General features: G+C 44.5%; 1 protein-coding gene across 2 annotated transcripts in view; it reads right to left on the reverse strand.

Annotated features, from left to right (window-relative positions):
* Nucleotides 1-2,978: 2,978 nt before the first annotated feature.
* Nucleotides 2,979-21,571, reverse strand: part of RFK (riboflavin kinase) — a 37,231-nt gene continuing 18,638 nt past the window's right edge. Inside the window, exons 1-5 of one of the 2 annotated variants that reach the window (XM_085895516.1) lie at nucleotides 16,793-16,907; nucleotides 16,325-16,434; nucleotides 10,939-11,090; nucleotides 9,535-9,637; nucleotides 2,979-3,554 (exon numbers count right to left, since the gene is read on the reverse strand). In XM_085895516.1, the coding sequence (XP_085751642.1) occupies nucleotides 3,406-3,554; nucleotides 9,535-9,637; nucleotides 10,939-11,090; nucleotides 16,325-16,409 (489 nt within the window). In that variant the 5' untranslated portion in view covers nucleotides 16,410-16,434; nucleotides 16,793-16,907 and the 3' untranslated portion in view covers nucleotides 2,979-3,405. Of the gene's footprint in view, nucleotides 3,555-9,534; nucleotides 9,638-10,938; nucleotides 11,091-16,324; nucleotides 16,435-16,792; nucleotides 16,908-21,571 lie in introns of those variants that run through there. The other variant, XM_085895517.1, reaches the window with a different exon arrangement.

Here is a 21,571-nt window from a genome sequence, read left to right on the forward strand (position 1 = left end):
AGTGTAACCAATTTTGTGACTATGTGAAGTACATACAAAGAGAAATTAAAGTTTTATTATTCAAATGGCATCAGGAAACTCAGAGACAATGCTGGGAATAATGTGACAGTGGCTGGAGACCCCAGAGTACAAGACTACTGTGTCAAGTTTCACTGGCAAAAAACCTCTTCTTGATAGCGGAAAAAAGAAGTTACAAAAAGGGCTTGGGGGTTAAAAAACATATATTAGTTACTTCTTAGTTAAGGTTGGGATAATGTCCCATAATTCCCCAAATTATCTCTGCCAGGATCGTTTATACAGAGACCTCTATCTCCCTTAGGCCTAAGTCACATTTGGCTCGGCGGCCATAGGGTCTACAAAATCTACGGCCACTAGCAATTATAGGGCGGCCGCAGTATTTCTACGGTCACACAATGTAGCAGTCACATATGTTTTTATTTTTCGGGGAGCCGCACGGTGTATTTAGAAATTGTGGAGACCGAAAACGTGGGGGTGCCGTACGGTCTTTGATTTGATGTCGCACAGTGAGCTTAGGGCGTCCCTGCGGCAGCCATTGAATTTTCAAGGCAGACGCAAGGTAGCCTCAAGGTGCCCGCAAGGCGACCACAGGGGGCCCCTAAGGCGAACGTGCGGCCAGACGGACGGTAACGAGTGGGTATATATACCAGTTCTTTTTCATATGTATATCATCTCATTTCTGTCATATAGATTGTGGCACCGTTAATTAAAAAATGAGATGCACGAACTTACAAACACACCAAGAACATGCGACCCGGAAACGGCGAAATGCGACCCGGAAACGATAAAAATGTTACCGGACAAAAAAAATAACGGACATTATCGGACTAAAAAAAAAAAATCGAGTTATCGGAAGTTAACTTGTCCGATAACGATAAATGGTAATTAACTTCCGATAAAAAAAATGTAAACTTCGATAATTATCTGTTATCGGATTATCGCTTTTGTGCCCAACACTGGTGGCAAACACCTATACTCCGATCTCTAGCGGTGGACGCACGGTCGACGCAGACTGCCACGGAGGCCGTACGTAGGACGCATGGCGGGCGTAGGGGAACCGTGCGTCGACCCTGCGTTGCCCGCAGGTAGTCACACAGACCGCAAGGCCACCGTACGGCGACCGTGGAAATAGTGCAGCCACCGTCATTTTTTGGGGGTTGGCAAAATTCATTTTTCATTGATAAGAGCCTACAGCAGCCACACAAATAACGCAAGCCCACCATACGCCCTACGTACGGTCGACGTGGAACACATCTACGTCACGGCTACGGCTTGTCGAATTGCTACGGCCAACGTAGAAATGAAAAAAGTTATAACTCCGCGCTATAATTCCACGGCGACCCCTACGGCCTGTAAAAGATAGCCATATGGCGTAGGGCCACCCTGAGGCCACCTCAGAAACTCTGCGACCGCCGCACGTTTCTGTCAATTCAGGGGGGGTACGGCCGCCGTATCCTAGCCGTAGAGCAAATGTGACTTAGGCCTTATCAGCAATGTTTTCCCTCTTCTTCTTATGCCACAGGCGTAATGGCTATTTTTTACTTCTCCATGGCATGCTTTCCTTTTGTTACTTGTATTTTATTCCTCAGTACATGGTCAACAGGATGGTGACTGAGGAGGCAGGGCATGGTGGGAGCATGGCGTCATGATGGCTGGTGCTAGATGGATCACATTGCTGGGAATGTGATGAAACGGGAGAGCACTGATGATGCAGCAGGCAAAAGATTTAAAATGCATTCCTCAGCCACATTCAGGCAGTTGGAGTCGGAATTGAATCAGTTAGAGTTTGAGTCGAGCCACATCGTTGAGAACTGGCTGTAAAGCAATACGAGTCAGGACAAACACCAGTGCTTTGACCAGCATGCCCATGCTGTGCCTCCTTCCAAAGGAAAGGCCACCAATAACTTCTACCTCTGTCCTGTGTTCCTGTCTGAGTCCACATGAGATTAATTTCACATTAGGTGTCGAGTCCATCGTTGTCTAATCAAGCAGGTTCCATCAAACTTGGCTATCCTTTTCCCATCGATCATGTTGCTTTTTGTTTCCCCTTGCCCTTGTCAAACAAATGCCTCAAAATTTTTAACCTCCTCCATCGAAGATGGATGGAGGTTACTGTTTTCACCTGTCTGGTTGTTTGTTTGTTTGTGAACAGTATTATGGAAAAACTCCTTGACGGATTTCGACGAAATTTGGTGGGGGGGATTAGGTATGGTCCAAGGATCATGCCATTAGATTTTGGATTTGGTCCAAAGTCCAATATGGCCACTCTGGTGGCCATTTTGAAAAAATATTTGAATTTTTGTTTTTGCATTTCTACATGTTTTAAGTGATTTCCAACAAAAAACATGCCAAAATTATAATTGCGGCTGATTTTGGAACTTCAGGTGGATATTCCCAATGAAATCAATTTCTGTCTCAAGGAATCGAGTTATGATGAATGAATTGAGTATGTAAAAGTTAAAAGTAAAAGGGAAAGTTGCAAACTATAACTCTGAGCACTGTTGACGTCAAATTGAATGAATAGGATATCAGGTTCACTTGAGTGACCTTGCAGTATTGGCGGCGGAGGTTTTGCACTCGACCGAGTCCTCCCCCTCTAATTTAACTTGTTTCGCTGTGGAATGTGAGATGCCATCAGGCCTCCAGCATGATGAAATTACTAACAGGGGAATAAGCATGCCGTTATTCTTGGTGCATGGACCAAATTACTTCATAGCAATATTACCGCGCATGCATGGTAGCGCCGCCTGCTCAGCTTCTTGCAGCGTTAATCTTTGACATGACCAGGTCTGATCCCTTGGGACAAGATGATTTTCATTAAAATATATTTTTTCGACTTCTACTGAAAACGTGATTGGCAGTTTTTTTGCAGAAGATTAAAACGTCTAAAAGTATTTATATAGGTATTCAGAGCAGAATTCAATGCTGTTAACCTGTTTTGGGATTTAAACAAACCAGAGTAAGCAAAGATGTATGTATTTATTATGGTATGGTTGTATTTTGTTGCAGGTTGAAATTAACAATTTGTACCACGAAAAAAAAAAACTATCACAACAAAGCAATGCTTACTTTTGGTTGAAAGAACATTTCCATTTTTTCTGCTCGTTACTGAATAGTATCCACATTTCCTTTGTATTGCATCTGTACCATTTACTCACACGAGACTTACAGAAAATAACATCTGCAGGATGTTAGTTTTTCCTCTTTACTAAACACAGGACATAGATAATGTTGTGTTCATATGTTGCACGATAAACAAAGCCTGCAATGTGCATGCTGCAAAAATTATCATGAAATTTTGTACTTTTAATTTATAATATAATCAAGAATTATAAAAATTTGATTTCACATTCGATTAATTTATACAAGCAAGAAGATTTTACATGGTTAGGATTCCGGTGGGAGGTTTGATCCTTCATAGGAGTTGGTAGTTTGTTGTTTCAGAAAGGAGTCATGTTTATAAATTGTAAGCTGCTCCTCTTCCAGCCGTTCTGTCGCTATGGAGATGTCAGATCGTATAGCTGTGATGAGCTCATCTGCAAAGGCAACAAACAGCAAAACTCGAGACAAAACTTCACATCAAGGATGTCCAGCTATAAAACAAATAAATTAAAAACTCAATCGACCGAAGCATAACAGCCATACAACCATGTCAAATTTGAACAATCATTGTGGAAAATGTAGGAATCCGCAACTCCTACACCCTTGACAACACTGTCTTAGAAAATAAAAATAAGAAAAACAGCAGCAGCATATTTATCTGCATTCACCTGTGAAATTGACATTGTTACCCTTTGCTTTGATCACATTTGCTCAAAAACTGCTTTCTGTTGTTATAAATAAATAAAAACATTGCAGGTACAAAAAAGAAGAAGATAATGCACCTTGTATTCCGATTTAATAGATAGACATGAAACCCACATCCTCTTTAATTTCATACCTCCTCCACCTTTCTTCCTACTCTCCCTCCTCTGGATCCCTATTAAACACCCTCAAATTAATCTATACTAAAATATCAACCAGCTACAGTACATTCAAATTAATCTTCTTCCTCCTCCTCCTCATCATCATCTTTCCATTTACTCTTGTCATTATACCCAGTCACCACCACTTCTGTAAATAATCCCTTTCCCCTGTTGATCTTCTTTTTCATAAATGGCCACAATTATTCCCATGTTCTTGTGGGGTTGGTCGGGGGGGGGGGGGGGGTTGGCCCATCTTTCACAAACTGCCTGGCTTGACCTTCGTGCTCAACTAAGTAGTAATGGCAGGAATAGCTTGCCCGCTCTTCGCGAAGGACACTTTGGGATCTTTAACGTCCACCAACTAATGTCGGCAGATGAGACGCCTATTCTAGCATCCATCTGAGGGATGGCACACACGTTGATGAATCACCCTGCCTGTGAAATACCAGGATGACAGTTTATAGGTAGGCCAGGATTCAAACCCAGGATGCACAGCTTAGAGGCAAGTTGCATACTTCTAGGTCAAGGCCATCCCACCGGCCCCCTATACCCTGGTAATAATTTTATTAATTTACATTTGGACATCATTTGATAGTATATTAAAGGTGACAATTCCATTTAATATTTACTGCTGAACAATGCACAGCAGACAAAGATTGTGGTTTACAATTAAAACTTCTCGTTTTCCATCATATCAGTCTTTTTTCTTTCTTTCATCATGCTCAATGTTCAAGGTGCTGGTGTATACTTGCCTACTCTAAACAGAAAGATTGCAGGATCTTGAACATTCCTGAAGTAATGCTAAGCGATGGATCCAAACTTAACATCCTTCCAACAGATGGTGCACACATTGATGAATTGCTCCGCTTAGGAAACACCAGGACGAGATTTGAATCCAGGCTAGACAGCTCAGAGGCAAGTGCCCTTATTTCTAGTCTATCTTTCCAACCCCAAACGACAGGAATAAAATGGTAAAATGGCACAATTCAATAAATTCAAGCTCTGCACAGAGGCCATCTCTTAACACAGTTGAGCTTTTAAATTGATAGACCAGAATATGCTTACAATTTGCAATAAAGTTATTGGAGCATGGAATGAAGGTATTGGAAAGGGTGTTGGAGAAGAGGATAAGGAAGAAGGTAAAGATTGACGAAATGCAGTTTGGATTTATGCCAGGAAGAGGAACGACAGATGCAATTTTTATTGTAAGGCAGTTGCAGCAGTACATGGAGAAGAGGAAGAAGTTGTTTTTTGGGTTTGTTGATCTGGAGAAAGCATTTGAAAGGGTTCCGCACGAAGTAATGACATGGGCATTGAGGAAATTAGGAGTGGAGGAATGGTTGATCAGAGTAGTGATGGCCATGTACGAGAGAGCAAGCAGAGCTGTAAGGACGAAGGACTGGAACAGTGGTGAGTTTGAGGTGAGGGTAGGAGTGCATCAGGGGTCAGTCCCAAGTCCACTTCTATTTGTAGTTGTGATGTTAGGGTTAGTCAAACCCAAAAGGTTTGAAGGTGAATATTGGAAAGACGAAGGTGATGGCAAGTGGTAAAGCATGTGTTGAGGTGGAAAGGACTGGGAAGTGGCCGTGTGCTGTGTGCAGGAAGGGTGTCAGTGTGAACTCCATTCAGTGTACAATGTGTGCTGAATGGGTTCATCGAAAATGTAGTGGTGTGAGGGGGATCATTAACCAGTGTAGCAGCTACATTCAAATGTAAGGTGTGCATAGAGGGAGCTGCAGATGAAGGAATTGTTGAGTTGGATCTTGGAGATGGCGTGAAGCTGGAAGGTGTGAAAACATTTTGCTATCTAGGAGACATGCCAAATGTAGAAGGTGGAACAGACTCTTCGACGGTTGCGAGAGTGAGATGTGCATGGAAGAAGTTTCGGGAACTGAGTGGCGTGCTGATGAATAGTCAGGTCAATGTATGGAAAATACCCCTTCAACCCCCAAAAAATTGCTACAAAAGGTTTCTCAACCGATTATGGTAGGTTTTAGTGTACTTTATAACATACTAAAAGTTTACCAAAGTATGACCCCCGGAAAAGTGTTTTTTCAAGATGGCGTCCAAGATGGCTGCCGAAACCTTTTAATGATCATAACTCTGTAACTATAAACTCAAATTTGATTATCTTGGTGTCTATTCCTAAGTTTTTGGGGGCAAAGAACACATCGAGATCATAAAAAAATGATGTTGGCCGACTATGTAACATCAAAATCCAATATGGCATCAAAAATGAACACATTGTAACCATTTTAATATCACATAGCGAAAGTTAAGATTTTTTGCTGCAGTGGCTTTCCATATTTTCAGTGCTGCCATCAGTTGAGAAAGCTTTTGTACCAATGTTTTGGGGGTTGAGGGGCCATCTTCTTGTTGACAAGTGCCTGCATAGCCAGCTTATAACGGAAATGGCCAAAGACAATCCTGAGATTCAGACACTGCTGGATCAAGCCGAGGAATTGTACTCCTCCCTTCTTAGCGGAGAGACGACGTGAGGAGATGCTGCTTGTTCTGAGGTTTTGATCCAACTCGAGACAGTAACGGAGAAGATGAAATCTGAACTTGCTCAGACCTCAAAGACCAGCCAGTTGTCGCATAATTATCAGCGTATGGTTGGCATGGCAAGAATGTTGATCAAGGCGGATCGTACTGGGTCTTGGTTGATGCATTTGCAGGCAGTGTCCAATTGCTTAACTGTCTTTGCTGCAGCTGGGCACTTCAATTACCTGCAGCAAATGAACAACCTGGAGGAAAAGCACCCAGACATTTATCAAAAGTTCCTTGATGGTTTTCACGTTGTTCGTAGGAGCAATCAGTGCTGGGCAGGGCTTAGTAGTGATCTTGTCATTGAACAAACGTTGATGAGGTCTCGAAAGAGCACTGGTGGCCTAACTCGTGGCAGTGGGATGACCGAGGACATGCGAAACCTTTGGACCTTATCTGCACCTGTAACATCCGAGTACAACAGTGCGATGCAGGATTTCACAGACCTGACCTATACTACAAGTCCGCAACACAAAGAATCAACTGAGACACACATCAAAAGAGATGCATCTGATCTCGAGAAAATTCGGATAAAGCTTGCAGCCTGCTCACCCTTCACATCTGATTCAACTCTGAGAAACATTGCCAACGGGATAGTGGCTGGGCCAGATGTGAATGTACATGCCTTTGAATCGGTTGGGAACAAGATCATTGAAGATATAATCGGAAAGTCGGCATTTACTTACAAATTCAAGCGGAAAGACAGAGCCCAAACCCTTGGGAATATCTCTGCTGTGAAGATTGCTCCTGATCGTACCATTGATCCTGCCCTTCTGTTCCAGCGTTTCCTTGTGGTGTCAAGGTCAGGATATCTTTCCCTTGAAGATGTTTTGACGTATGAACTAAGCCCCTACCCTCCAGCCCTCTTTGAGGTCAGGAACATTCTTCGAAAAGCAGACAAACCTCAGCTTGCTCAGGCAATTCGAGACCATGCTGCGGACTTATCAAGTGAGGCTGTGATGAACTCTATTCCTAAAACAGATTGTTACGTGCTCGATGGTGGCTCTTTGCTCCATCGTTTACCATGGAAGAAAGGCGACTCATATAATGCAATAGCTGAGTCTTATGCAGACTTCACTGTGAGACATTACAGACTAGCGACAGTGGTGTTCGATGGCTATGGTGAAGGTCCCTCCATAAAAGACAACACACATCAGAGACGAGGACAAAACCTGCACCCTATTGTTCGTTTCACTGCAGAAACAGAGTTCTCAGGCAAAAAGGAGGACTTTTTGTCTCGTGACAAAAACAAGGCAGACATGATTGCTCTCAACAGCACAGCACTAACTAAAAGGGGATGCCATGTCATTCAGTCACCAGGGGATGCCAACGATATTGTTAAGGCAACTGTTGAACGATCCCGTCATTGCACCACAACGTTGGTCGGTGAGGATACAGATTTGCTGATCTTGCTCCTTCATTACTCTAGAACAGACAATGAGATCATCTACTTTCATTCTGACGCAAGCATACAGTCAAAAGAACACAAAGTGTATAACATTAACCTGTTGAAAGACACTTTAGGAGACGATGTGTGCAATGAGTTGCTCTTTGTACATGCCTACACAGGCTGTGATTTAACTTCAAGGATTTTTGGCATCGGAAAAAAGTCAGCCTTCTGAAAATTAGTGAAATCTGATCCTGTCATGAAGTCCTGTGCTAGTGCATTCATCCTTCAAAACAAATCTCAAGAGGACATATCAGATCTTGGAAAAGACCCGAAGGTTGATCTCTTTGGTGGCAAGTCAAATGATACACTATCATCACTGCGCCATATCATTTTCACCAAGAAAGTGGCAACTGCTCAAGCATTTGTCACTCCTGAATGGCTTCCACCAACATCACCTGCAACAAGATTCCATAGCCAACGTGTGTACTTTCAAATTATGGTATGGATGGGGATGGCAAATTAAATGAACCCAACTGAATGGGGATGGAAACATGAAAATGATCAGTTAATTCCAATTATGACCCAAAACAATGCTGCGCCTCACGAACTCTTGAAAATTATCCATTGCAACTGTTCGAGGGGGTGCAAATCCTCTCAATGCAGCTGCAGACGCTATGGACTCCCCTGCACTGCTGCATGTGGCCCTTGCCAAACTGAAAACTGTGACAATACAAACAACACTCAAGAGGTCGATACTGAGGAGGATGGCACTCAAAACTGAACGCTCTGAAACTTATTCTCTGGACAAAGGTTGGATTTTTGTGTTACATAATAGGCCAACATCATTTTTTATGATGTTAATGTGTTCTTTGCCCCTAAAAACCTAGGGGTAGACACCAAGATCATCAAATTTGAGTTGATAGTTGCAGAGTTATGATCATTAAAAGGTTTCGGCAGCTATCTTGGACGCCATCTTGAAAAAAACACTTTTCCGGGGGTCATACTTTGGTAAACTTTTAGTATGTTATAAAGTACACTAAAACCTACCAGAATCAGTTGAGAAACCTTTTGTAGCAATTTTTTGGGGGTTAAACTGTATATTGACCTGACTCGAAGAGTGGAGTGTCGTTGAAGCTGAAGGGAAAGGTGTATGCTACATGTGTGAGGAGTACGATGATTTATGGGAGTGAGACATGGGTACTGAACATAGAGCAGCAACAAAGGCTGGAAAGGGTCGAAATGCGAATCGTTCGGTGGATGTGCGGAGTATCGTTGAGAGAGGAAGAAAAATGATGACTTGTGGAAGATGATGGATGTTGTGAAGAGAAACAGGTTGGGATGGTTGGGTCATGTGTTGAGAAAGGATGAAAGTGACTGGGTGAGAAAAGTATTGGAAATGAGTGTAGTAGGAAGTAGAGGATGGGGAAGACTGAGAAAAACTTGGCTAAAGGTGGTGGAAGAAGAAATGTGGGCAAGGGGATTAATAAGGGGAGATGCAGAAAATAGGGTGAAGTGGAGAAGATTGTCATGGAGCCCGCAAGGCTAACCCCCGCTTTAGCAGGGAAAATGGCCTTAAAATGCTTGTTGTTTTGTTGTTATTGTAGAAATGCTTACCAACAGAGTTGAATCCCCGTTCAGCACGGATATATTCCAGCACAACAGCCCTTAGATCTTGACCATAGAAATCTTCATTGAACTTGTGGATGATGTGCACTTCCTGAAAAAGATAAGACAAAGGGAATAATTGCTTGTTTTGGTCAGTTCTTGAAACGGTCACATTTGGTTGGAATTAAAGAGAATGTAAAGCTCCCCACCCCCTATTCTAAACGTTTTAAGATATTTGTTTGTGTCAATAAAGTATTATGTCAAGGCTGTGACACCCAAAGTTGATTCATTTCAAATTTAAAGCGTTTATAACTCCAGCATTTTGTCTTCTTACCTTCAGCATTTTTTGCCATTATATCAGAAATGGCATTTTTTCAGCTTGTAAATATACAATAGTGCCAAGTGGTTTGGCTACTCAAATTTACCCAAATAAAAATTATCAGGTATCCAGGTAAGTTGTTGTATTAACGGATGTGAGAGAGCGAGAGAGAGAGAGGGAGAGCGAGAGAGACAGATAGAGAGAGGGAGAGCGAGAGAGACAGATAGAGAGAGGGAGAGCGAGAGAGACAGATAGAGAGAGGGAGAGCGAGAGAGACAGATAGAGAGAGGGAGAGCGAGAGAGACAGATAGAGAGAGGGAGAGCGAGAGAGACAGATAGAGAGAGGGAGAGCGAGAGAGACAGATAGAGAGAGGGAGAGCGAGAGAGACAGATAGAGAGAGGGAGAGCGAGAGAGACAGATAGAGAGAGGGAGAGCGAGAGAGACAGATAGAGAGAGGGAGAGCGAGAGAGACAGATAGAGAGAGGGAGAGCGAGAGATAGATAGAGATAGAGATAGAGATAGAGATAGAGATAGAGATAGAGCAGGAGAGCGCGAGAAGGAGAGCGAGAGCAGGAGAGCGCGAGAAGGAGAGCGAGAGAAGGAGAGCGAGAGAGCGAAAGATAGAGAGAAGGAGAGCGAGAGAGCGAAAGATAGAGAGAAGGAGAGCGAGAGCGCGAAAGATAGAGAGAAGGAGAGCGAGAGCGCGAGAGATAGAGAGAAGGAGCGCGCGGAGCGAGAGAGCGAGAGCGAGAGCGAGAGCGAGAGCGAGAGCGAGAGAGAGAGCGAGAGAGAGAGCGAGAGCGAGAGAGAGAGCGAGAGAGAGAGCGAGAGAGAGAGCGAGAGAGAGAGCGAGAGAGAGAGAGAGAGAGAGAGCGAGAGAGAGAGCGAGAGCGAGAGCGAGAGCGACCGAAAGTTGTAATCTGAGGCCACAGAAATAGCTTCTGCTTTCAAGCCACAATTAACTAGTGAACATCAGTGAATGTGATCACTCATTGCACCATGGGCAGTGCATTTGCCCACAGACTGCATGTAAAGCTGCTCATTCATTTCATAAAATGATAAAATGTGGCTTTGGTCATATAACTTCACCAACCATTGATTTCTTGGTGTTGTTGTAAAAAGGGTTCCAGCCGACACTCATGACCATCTTGTGCACATCCCCACCACCTACGTTTGCCCAACCAAGGTAGATCCCAGTTGGAAATCTCTCAGGCAGCTGGTCAACCACACTTTCTGGCAAGTTTGCTGGAGAACAGAGAGATAAAATTGCAAATCACTTTTATTAGAATATGAACTGCGACGACTCAAGATTTCGAAAATGCTGTGGACCACAGACTATAATGTTATTTAAATCAACAGGATACAGTGTCTGATTTGTAAGAGCTCAGGGGAGAAGTGCTTACAAGTGAGATAAAGGGAGATGGGTTGGTGCCGATGAGCAAATAGTGGAATGAATACATCATGAGCTGAAAGCTAAAGTTTTGTCAAGAAGAAACTCACAATAGAAATCATACAATATATAATTTGAGAACTGTTTGTTTGATTTCTATGCACTGCTAAAATAAACTGTGACGGAATGATTTGAAAACTGTCTTGTGGTTGTACTCAGGAAGGTTTCAGGCAATACATTTTCAGGCAATATATATTTAGGGTAAAGTTCTCTTTGTACATATGTATCGTAGAACACCACCAGGTGGAGTTGGGTAATACAAGTCACAACTAGTACTCGGTAGAGCGCATACATCAGGCTGAACAGTTTACGTTTTGTATCCTAATGATGGGCCGTATCTGCATCCAGACCTTAACCAAAATCAAACCGGCTTGTTCTCGTCACCTACCAAACTCATCCACCAAGTTTTTTTCATAATCTGCTGACAACTTTTTGAAATATTACACTATATATCGTTTTTGGCCCCATCTCTCAATGGTGAAGATTCACTGAAATATATATATATTTTTTAGAAATTCTCATATCCAGATCCTGATCTTCACCAAAATCGAATCAATCTGTCCTTGTTACACACATGTCCACCAAGTTTTGTCTGAATCCATACATAACTTTTTGAGACATGGTGCTACATATATGACTGTCTGGTGTTGGCTTAATGGTTAGGGGTGGTGGGCTTGGGATCCTAGGATCCTGAGTTCAAATCCCACTCTGCTGTTGAATTAATACCAGGTGTGGTTAAACTCTGCCTGTCATCCTTCCGAGGTTGGAAAAATGAGTGCCAGCTTGCTGGAATACTATCGGCGTGGCGATCCGTCCAGTATTGTGTCCAATAGCCAAGGAGAGACTGCTTAGGCAGCACCTATGCTCTGCACAAAGTATAGTCCCAATGGATGGATGGATGCACTCCATATCATTTTTGGACCTTTCTCTCAATGGTGAAGAATGACTATAAAATTCGAGGAGCCAGATTTTCACAAAAATCTAATCAATTCATCGTTGTCATGCACCCAACCTGTCCACCAAATTTTGCCCGGAGCAGTCCATAACTTTTTGAGATATCCTACTGACAGACAGACAAATTGACAAGGGTGAAAACATAACCTCTGTCCATCGTCGGTAATAAAAGTAAAAAACATAAACATCAATCGCCAGAGCTCACCACCCCAACCCAACCCACTCCTTCTGGGAAATCTCTAACATTCATTTCATATCTACAATCTTAACCCTTGAAATTAAACAACAAACCCAAACCCAGAAACCTTTGAACCCAAAACCGAATAAACAAGAAAGAGCAATCAGAGATTGCAGACCCTCACCAGGACTTGTTTTGTGTGGTGTCTTTTGTGTGGCAAATAATTGGAAGGATGTACTAAATGAAAGGGCTAAATGGTCTTGGTGTAATGTGTAAAGGTCAAATTAAATTGTCTAAAGGTCAGAAGTGTCGTAAAAGCTTGAAGGGGTCTAAAGGGTGTAAATTAAGGTCGAAAGGATTGGACAGAATTGTCTAAAGGGGCTTAAAACACCTAGAAAGGGTCTTGAGGTCAAAGGAGTCTACCAGGTATGACAAGTCTGAAAGGTATGAAGGTCAAAAGGGTAGAAAGGAGTCAAATGGTCTTCAGGGTTCTGAAAGCTCAAAGAGTACATATAGGGTCTAGGATGTCTAAAGGGTACAATGGGGACTATATAGGTCAACAGGTTCTGAGGATTGTAAAGAGTCTTAAGGTTATAAAGTGTCTAATGTAATTAATACAGATACTGTACTCACGTTCTGCGCAGACAAAGAGAGACATAGACAAACAAACAAATGAAAAATCGTGCTGAGCACGATACTTGGCGAATTAGTTGACCTTTCCGTGTGGTGGTCCAAGCTGTAATGTCATGGAATGTGTGGTGTTTATTTGTTCGTACACTAATAAAATGACGCGACGTCACAAATAACAATTATCAGGCGCGCGTTGTCATGGTAACGGCAGCAGATTGAAAATTTTCACACCTCATTTAAAGCCACCATGTGACATTCAACAACTTATCATCGGTGCTTGTTGCCTTCATTCTGATCGTAGAAAATATTTGAAAATACCGAGGAACATTGCTTTTCAACCAGCTTTACGATCCCGTTATCAGGTTTGAAATACATTTTAAAACAAAAATATGTATTTTATATGTGTGTTTTTCATGTTTTGGGTGACCCTGACCTTGACCTTGGGTCAATTTCGATCAAACTTTGTACACATGTTAATATTACATGCATAAATAGACAGTATAAGTTTCAATATAATAAGTGAAAAACTGTTTGAGAAATAGCCATGTGTAATTCACAAAATTACCCACTAGTTTATAATGGCCGATAATATAAAGTGATGCAGAACCCAGATCCTGATCTTGAACATCAACAAAAGTCACATATCTTTTTGCACTGTGGATTTCTATCAGCTGTTAAAATTTCATCCAAATCGGTTAAGAATTGTGACCTGTAGAACGAAGAGAATTTTTTTTAAATCACACCAATAGCTAAAAACGTTGACGTCATACGCTTGCGAAAACTGTGCATAATTTGTACTAACATGCATTTTAAAACATTTAGATATTCCATTGAAGTTTGTTTTGGCGTCAACAGGAAGTCGCGACGACGTCCCGTTACCGAGTTATGTTTAAAAGCTTGTTTTCACCTTTTTTGATGTAACGTCGTGACGTTAAGTGCGATTATGACGTGATTTGATCCCAGACTATTTCAGCAAGATTGGCTATCATGTGTTAAAATTTGAGAACGATTGCTTCAGTAGTTTTGGCTGCACACGAGCGTAAATATTTTTTTTAATGACGTCAATAGGCAAAACTTTGACATCATACGCTTGCGAAAACTATGCGCAACTTGCAATAAGATGCATTTAGTAATCATTTAGATATTTGAATGAGGTTTAATTTGGCGTCAACCGGAAGTCGCTACGACTTCCGGTCACTGAGTTATGTCCAAAAATGTGTTTTCACGTTGTGTGACGTCACGTCGTGACGTTTAGTCCGATTAAGACGGGGTTTGGACGCGGACCGTCACAGGTGGATTGCCAAAGGGTGTAAAAATTTAATAACGACTGGTCCAGCTGTTTGGGCTGTAGTCGGCCGGACAAACAAACAAACAAACAAACGGAACAGACCAACATACTTGACAAAATCGAAGATTTCGCCAAGTAACAAACGGACCGAAATGCAATACCCTTTCCTATGGCGAGGGTAACTAGAACCGCATTTGGAAGAGCACACACCTCCACCAAGCTGAACAGTTTAGGTTTTGTATCCCACTGATAGGCTGGATCTGGACCTGAACCAAAATTGAATCGGCTTGTCCAAGTCACATCCCCAATTCGTCGCAGTGTCATCCACTTATCACAGTAAGTATCACAGTATCATCAGTATCACAGTATCATCAGTATCACAGTATCAGTATCACATCCCCAATTCGTCGCAGTGTCATCCACTTATCACAGTAAGTATCACAGTATCATCAGTATCACAGTATCATCCACTAAGCTTAGTCGTCATCCAAGAGAAAATGAGAAACTTGTACAATGACCTGAAGGAGGATGCTGACTCTGCTGATATGAAGACATTCAACGCTTCTTAAAGCGTTCAATCCCCCATAATATCAAAGTTATGGGTGAAGCTGCTGCCACTGATATTAAAGCTGCCAAAGAGTTTCCTGAAATTTTGGCCAAGATCATCGAAGAAATAATCGAACAGCCCACAGCAGATCTTCAATGTCATGGATAAAGGATCAATTGCTACATCCAAGGCATATTATTATTGCCACTGAACATTCGACAGGCTGATCAAGGCTACAGATGGCAAGAGGAAGCCCACAAATGAGTTTTGGAGTTCCTTTAACAACGAATGCCATCGACATAATCAGCAAGAGTTGGGCTGAAGTTTCAGAAGCATGCATGAATGGTGTGTGGCAGAACTCTGGTCAGCAATACAGTACGTGCACGGCTTCATGGGGTTCAAGGTCGGCTATGACATTTCCAAGACAAAACATCACATCAGCAATCTCACCAAGGAGTTTGGCTTTGAGATGATGGAGGAGGCTGACGTGGAAGAGTTGCTTCAGTCACACCAGAAGGAGTTGTGTAATTACGTGCTGAAGCAGTTGGATTGGGGGGGGGGGGGCGGAGGAGGAAATTGTTGACTTTGCACTTCCTACTTGTGCCTTGACAACCAAAAGGATGGCAAAGGCATTTGAACCCGTGGAGCAGGCTATGGCTATCTTCGACGAGGAAGATCCCGATAGGCAACGCAGCTCTCAAGTTTCCAGGCTGGTCAATGACGTGATGCATTGCTATTAGTAACTTTACCAGGAGAATAAGCAGCAAGCAACACAACTCTCACTGGATACATTCTTCAAGACGAAACCGGCACAATCATGAGCAGCACTTGGCAACCTTGACAATCCTCAACCTTCGACTTCCAAAGCAGTTGTGGAGGCCCCAATTGCATCATCGCCTTCAGTTGATGCCCCTATGTCTCTTTCTTCACCATTGTCAGCTATTGACAACCATGCACCTTCCTCACCTCAATAACTCCACACCATCGCCCCTCCACCATCACCATCACCGCAAGCAACATTTGACATATCAGCAAAATTTGGTTCTCTATCTATATCTCTCCCATTCACTCAAGTCTTGACACAACCTCCACCTATTACATTGTTTGTTATGGGAAAATTACTTTTGTTGTACATGTTTTCAGCTAACTCGGTAAATTCTCGGAACGCAACTACTGCATTAAATGAGGAATAACCATACGTGATATCCTCCGGTGTCATATAAAGACATGAGCTGGCCGAGGTATAGGCTTGGACAACCAAAAAATGAAAAATATTTATTCCCACCTCAATATATGTAATGCAAGTCTGAAAATGTTTCAGTGAGACTGCAACAGAAGTGAAGCAACAACTGCACACAAATACTACATTATCCACTGTAACTGATACCGAAGCGTTTCTTCATATGTTGGTTTTAGAAATTGCTCCAATTACCCGCAATCCCAAGTAGATGTAACCTAATGCTTGAATGAGCCAGCAATTCAAGAGAAGTTCCAACTCGCGAAGCTCTATCATACATCACTGGGCCACTTCAGCATATCTTGCTGCCTCATGGGGAAAGACAGACAGACAGGAATGACCAAGTATCCCCAGTCAGTGAAATTGAGCAAGTAAAAGTAGGCCTATGGCCAGTGGCCACGTGAACAATTTGACTGCATGGAGTAATGAGCATAATAATATGCTCAGTGCAAACTTACACTGCATAAAAACAAGGGAAGACTAACGATAGGTTTTTTCAAAATGTTAAAATAAAAAATATGAGAATTTCAAAAGGCACAATGTAATATTAGTAACATGAGCCACTGCTTGATCTCCTTGCAAAAGGGAATTGGTAAGGTTGATATAGAGCAGCAAGGTTAGAGTGAAATCCCAGCAGAAAGGAAGCAATGAAAAAGGGTTTACCGGTAGGAATTCCCAGCTGTTTGCTACCGCGGCCAAATCCCTGAACCACGATCCCATGAAATCGATACAGAAGCTGGCTCATGACCCACGCTGTTGGTCAGTGCTTGGACAAAACCTGCAGGGAGAAATAGGTTAGAGAGCATTCAAATGAAGGCATGCATGATTAACCTTGAAATTATCAGAAATAAATGGCAATCATACGATGTACATATATACATATATATATATATATATATATATATATATATATATATATATATATATATATATACATATATATATATATATATATATTGTTATGAATCTGGAAGCCATGAGCACTCAACCTACAGGTCATAGAGAACAGTTATATCGGAATGTGTTTCTAGTTCGGGTCCCGTCCCTTGTTTAATGGGTAATTAATTGTTCATTTGCTGCGGAGTTATTTTGATAGTTCGGGTTTTCTTTTACATTTTTACACCCCTGATAACTACAACAACATGCCTTCACCTCGTTTCCTCACACAGACACCATTGCCTACGGGCGTGTCGGCACGTACGTGGGTGGAGTTCACAAGACCTGATGTCGCTCTCGCCTAATCAGGGAGATGCGAGCGAGTTCCCCGGCGGTCGTCCAATGAGCACAGCCCACACAGGATAATATTCCTCTGCCTGTTTGGGGGGCGGTCCGCCGCGACGGCCGTCACCCCCCCCCCCGGTCCAATCAGCGGACTTGGCGTCATTTGCGGCCAATGAGCGATGAGCGAACCACGCCCGAAAAGGGGACAAGGGAAGAGAGAACAAATAGTCTGTGTCCCGTCTTGTGGAGGGTGTGCTCTGGCTCTCTGCTCATCTCGTCGCTGACATGCTCTGGCTCTCTGCTCATCTCGTCGCTGGCATGGTCTGGCTCTCTGTGCTCATCTCGTCACTGGTGTGCTCTGGCTCTCGGCTCATCTCGTCGCTGGCATGCTCTGGCTCTCTGCCCTCATCTCGTCGCTGGCGTGGTCTGCGTCTGGCTGCCCTGGTCCGTCTTCTGGCGACCGGAGCTCCGGGAGGGGATGGACGTCCAGCCACGTGCTCGCGGCCAGGTAGCCTGCCACATTCTCGTCCCTCAGCTCGACTTCCCTCCGAGCCGAAAGGATAATAAAGACCATTTGGGTCCGTTTATTTTGGGTGTGCGTCTGTCTGTGGGCCAGTCTTTAAGTAGGAACTGTTAAGTGCTTGTGCTGTACATGATTGCATTTCTTTATAGTCGGTTTAATTCTGCTCTGTGTTTTCCCTTTCCCTATTGTAAATAAATCCACTGCTAAATGTTTCAGCTGTTTCTGTGTTTTCCTCATTCGTTTAACACGGTGCGTGTTGGGAAATTTGGGGAAGCGGCAAAGTGTGCATATGGACCAACGGGACCTCGGTAACCACCCGCACGGGTTGAGCACGGAAATGACTCGTCCCGTCAAGGGTGCGAATACTCAGTAGCTCGCCACGTGGGTCTCTAGGTATTTTGAAGTTTGGCAAATAACCCTGTCCACGTGGTGGAATTATTGACGATTCACGATCCTGTAAGGGACCCGTACCCTCTGAGTTTTCCGAACGATACGATCTAGATTCCGTGTGTTCGGTAGAGTCGACCCTACTGCTCCACCTCACAGTCGTGCTCGCAGCCAACGCCCGGCCCGCAACAATATATATATATATATATATATAGTTGCGAATTCTGGCCTGTCCGGCGTGCGAACGACCGCGTGTGGCCAATAGCGGCCGCTTCACCCACCGGAACGGACAATTCAGTCGTGACCCTCCGGGAACTACCGCCAGGAGCCAGTCACAGGTGTGGGTTTACCCTCACCATGATCGTGCCAATTGCCCAACCGCGCAGGATAGGGTTGCTCGCCAAATTCGACCTTCCTAAGTACCTGCGCAAGTGGTCGACCGGGCGATCGTACCTCGCCACAGTTCGACTTCGGACACGAACTGCTTAAGCGGCTCGTTCCGTGCTGCAGGGATAACCGAGCAGAGTTATCGTCGACCTCGACGGTTCAGATTACTTCTCGGGTGTTTCAACCCACTACCAATCCCTTTCATGATGCAAGATGGAACTTTCAAACAGAGGAAAGGACGCAAACGAAATGGGAAACAGTTCAACAAGCAAGCACTTTATGACACACACACAGACAAGCACGTATTCACAGCCATACAGTATTACACGTATAACCGTCAGGACAAAATGCAACAAAAGCAAAAGCACTACTTCCGACTATAATTATTGACAACACTTAAACAATTATACTTGTCGGGATTCGGCGCCACATCATGCATTCAAAAGCAAAGAAAAGACCTCCCCATAGCAGGGAGATAGACAGGGTCCGTGGACCAAATGTGTGCGGAACCTGGAGGAGCGGCCTGGTCCACGAGACCGACAAGGTCTTACTCGCATCCTCGTGACGCGATGGCGGGCAAGCCGCAATGTCTGCGCAGCTGCGCCCCGACTCCGTGCCCCTGGCGTGGTCGGTGAGCCCTCTCCGGCGTGCTCCGCGCCAGCACGGTTGGGTCGGCACCACGGTTAGGGTGGGGAATAAACGGGGCCACCGGCACTATCTCAGCGCGGATGGGGGGGGGGGGAATTGTTGATGCTCAGGGTCGAGCGAGGGGAATGGCTGGCTGGCTTGGTCGCTTGTGAGAGCAAAGGTGGGTCGATTCCACGACGAGACGGGCCCAGCCCAGTGACCAGCGATGAGACGACACCACACTACAACTCCAACTTCGACGACGACCTCAGTCTTCACTCGACCCGAACTTCCCGTCTTCACTCGACCAGCGCGCGTCGCCTTGTGCTCGCCTCTTTATAGACCGGAGGAGGAGCCTTATGCAGATTTTAGGATCAAAACGCGATTGGAGGCAGGGCCACGCCACCCTCTGTTCAGCCATTGGCATGGCAAAAAGGGGCGTGAGCCTCTTTTGATCTGAATTCCTTCCTGAGAGGAATTCACATCCATCGCACTTGGAGGCGGGGCCATACCGCCCGACGCTCGCCCATTGGACGGAGAAAAAGGGGACGTGAAGCCTTCCTGATCCGAATTTCTCCGAGAGGAACGCATTCGTACCCACGGCTCGACGCGTTCGGCATCAATTACCGAACGGGCCCTGGACAGCACGGCGTTTGGTGTTGACTGGTGGTGTGGTCGATGGTTGTAGAAGGATATAGGTGAAGGTGGTGGGGGGTTTGCTGTGGTGGTTTGGTGGTTGGCGGGCGTCGTTTGGGAATGGCGGTGAAGCGATGTTTGCGGGATGGAGTTGTGGAGGTCAACAGGCAAGGGTGGTGTGGTTTGAGTTGTTGGTGGCTTAATGGTCCAAAATAACAATAGAGAAAGAAAAATGGCTAACTCAAAGCGTCGCAGCCCGGATGAATCACACATATTCCCTCTATACAACGGGTTTGGGCTAACTACACATGAACTTACCGATATATCTCACCTGAGGACCCTTTATGGTGTAATGCGAATTTCCACAACCTTTCCAGAGAGGAACAACAAGGCCCCTCTTCCAGTCAGTTGGGATGATGCCTGTGTCCCAGGCAGAGAACAGAACTGCATGCAACGACACGAGTGCAGCATTTCCACCAGCCTTGAGAAGTTCAGCATGGATGCCACAGATCCCAGGAGATTTACCCCATTTCAACCGGTTCACCGCAGCCTGTGTTTCCACAAGTGAAGGTGGACCACAGTTGATTGGAGGGTCAGCAACAGGGATTGCAACACCCCTGACATCCAACTCGATAGCTGGTGGATCAGCCTGGTACAACCGCTCAAAGTAACCGGCCCAGCGGTCCTTCACTTCGGACTCCTCTGTCAAGAGCCTACCACCCTCCGCTCTAACTGCAGTGCACCGAGGGATGGGCATCGATGAACACAATTGCTGAATTCCCCTGTAAGCAGGATGAGAATCCCTTGACCACAGGTGATGCTCTGCCCCCTCACAGATTCCTCACACATAGGCCTCCTTGTCCACCCTTAGTGCACGTACAGTTTTTCGCCTCAGCTCCCTGAACAGCTCAGCTCTGCCATTCAGCCTGGCCCTGCGACTCTGGTCAATGGTATCCAGTGTCCCTTGAGAAACAAAATTCTTCTTTTCCCTATGGTGAGTCCCAAGACGTCCACCGGCAACATCAAGGACGATGGTCTTGAAGGCACTCCACAACTCTTGAAACTGAAACCATGAACCGGCCACCCTAAGTACATGACTTCTTGCAAAGTCAAGGAACTTAATGCTATTCTGGTTCATTGTTCCTGATGCATGGGGACCAACACACGTCTCATAACCACCCTTTCAGTTCCAGTCGATGCATTGAAATCCCCCAAGACTAGAAGTGTATCTCGTCTGGGGCACTGATCAACCACAGACTCGAGCGTGGCGTAGAATACATCCTTCACTGTGAGATCACTTGCCTCAGTCGGAGCATAAACAGAGACCAGGGAAATGACAAAGGAGTGATGAATCCTTGGACTCATAATACGCTCGGTGACTGGTGTTACCTCAATTATCATTGGAGTCAGCTTATTGGACACAGCTACAGCAACTCCTTGGGAATGGTAACCATCAGAGCGACCAGACCAATAGTAGGTGTAACCATCCACCATGATCTCGCCGCAATCCGGTCTCCGAACATCAGAGAGTGCTGCAATACCAATGTCCAAACACTTGAGCTCAGATGATAACAGAGACAGGTGATCATCCTCTCTTAGGGATAGGACATTCAAAGCACCCACATGAAGGGACTGCCTCAGGTGGACGACACCTCAGCACC

This window comes from Eptatretus burgeri, chromosome 9 (genome assembly GCF_056783735.1).
Source record: "Eptatretus burgeri isolate ZD-2024b chromosome 9, Ebu_testis_v1, whole genome shotgun sequence".
In the NCBI taxonomy this organism is placed as follows: domain Eukaryota; kingdom Metazoa; phylum Chordata; class Myxini; order Myxiniformes; family Myxinidae; genus Eptatretus; species Eptatretus burgeri.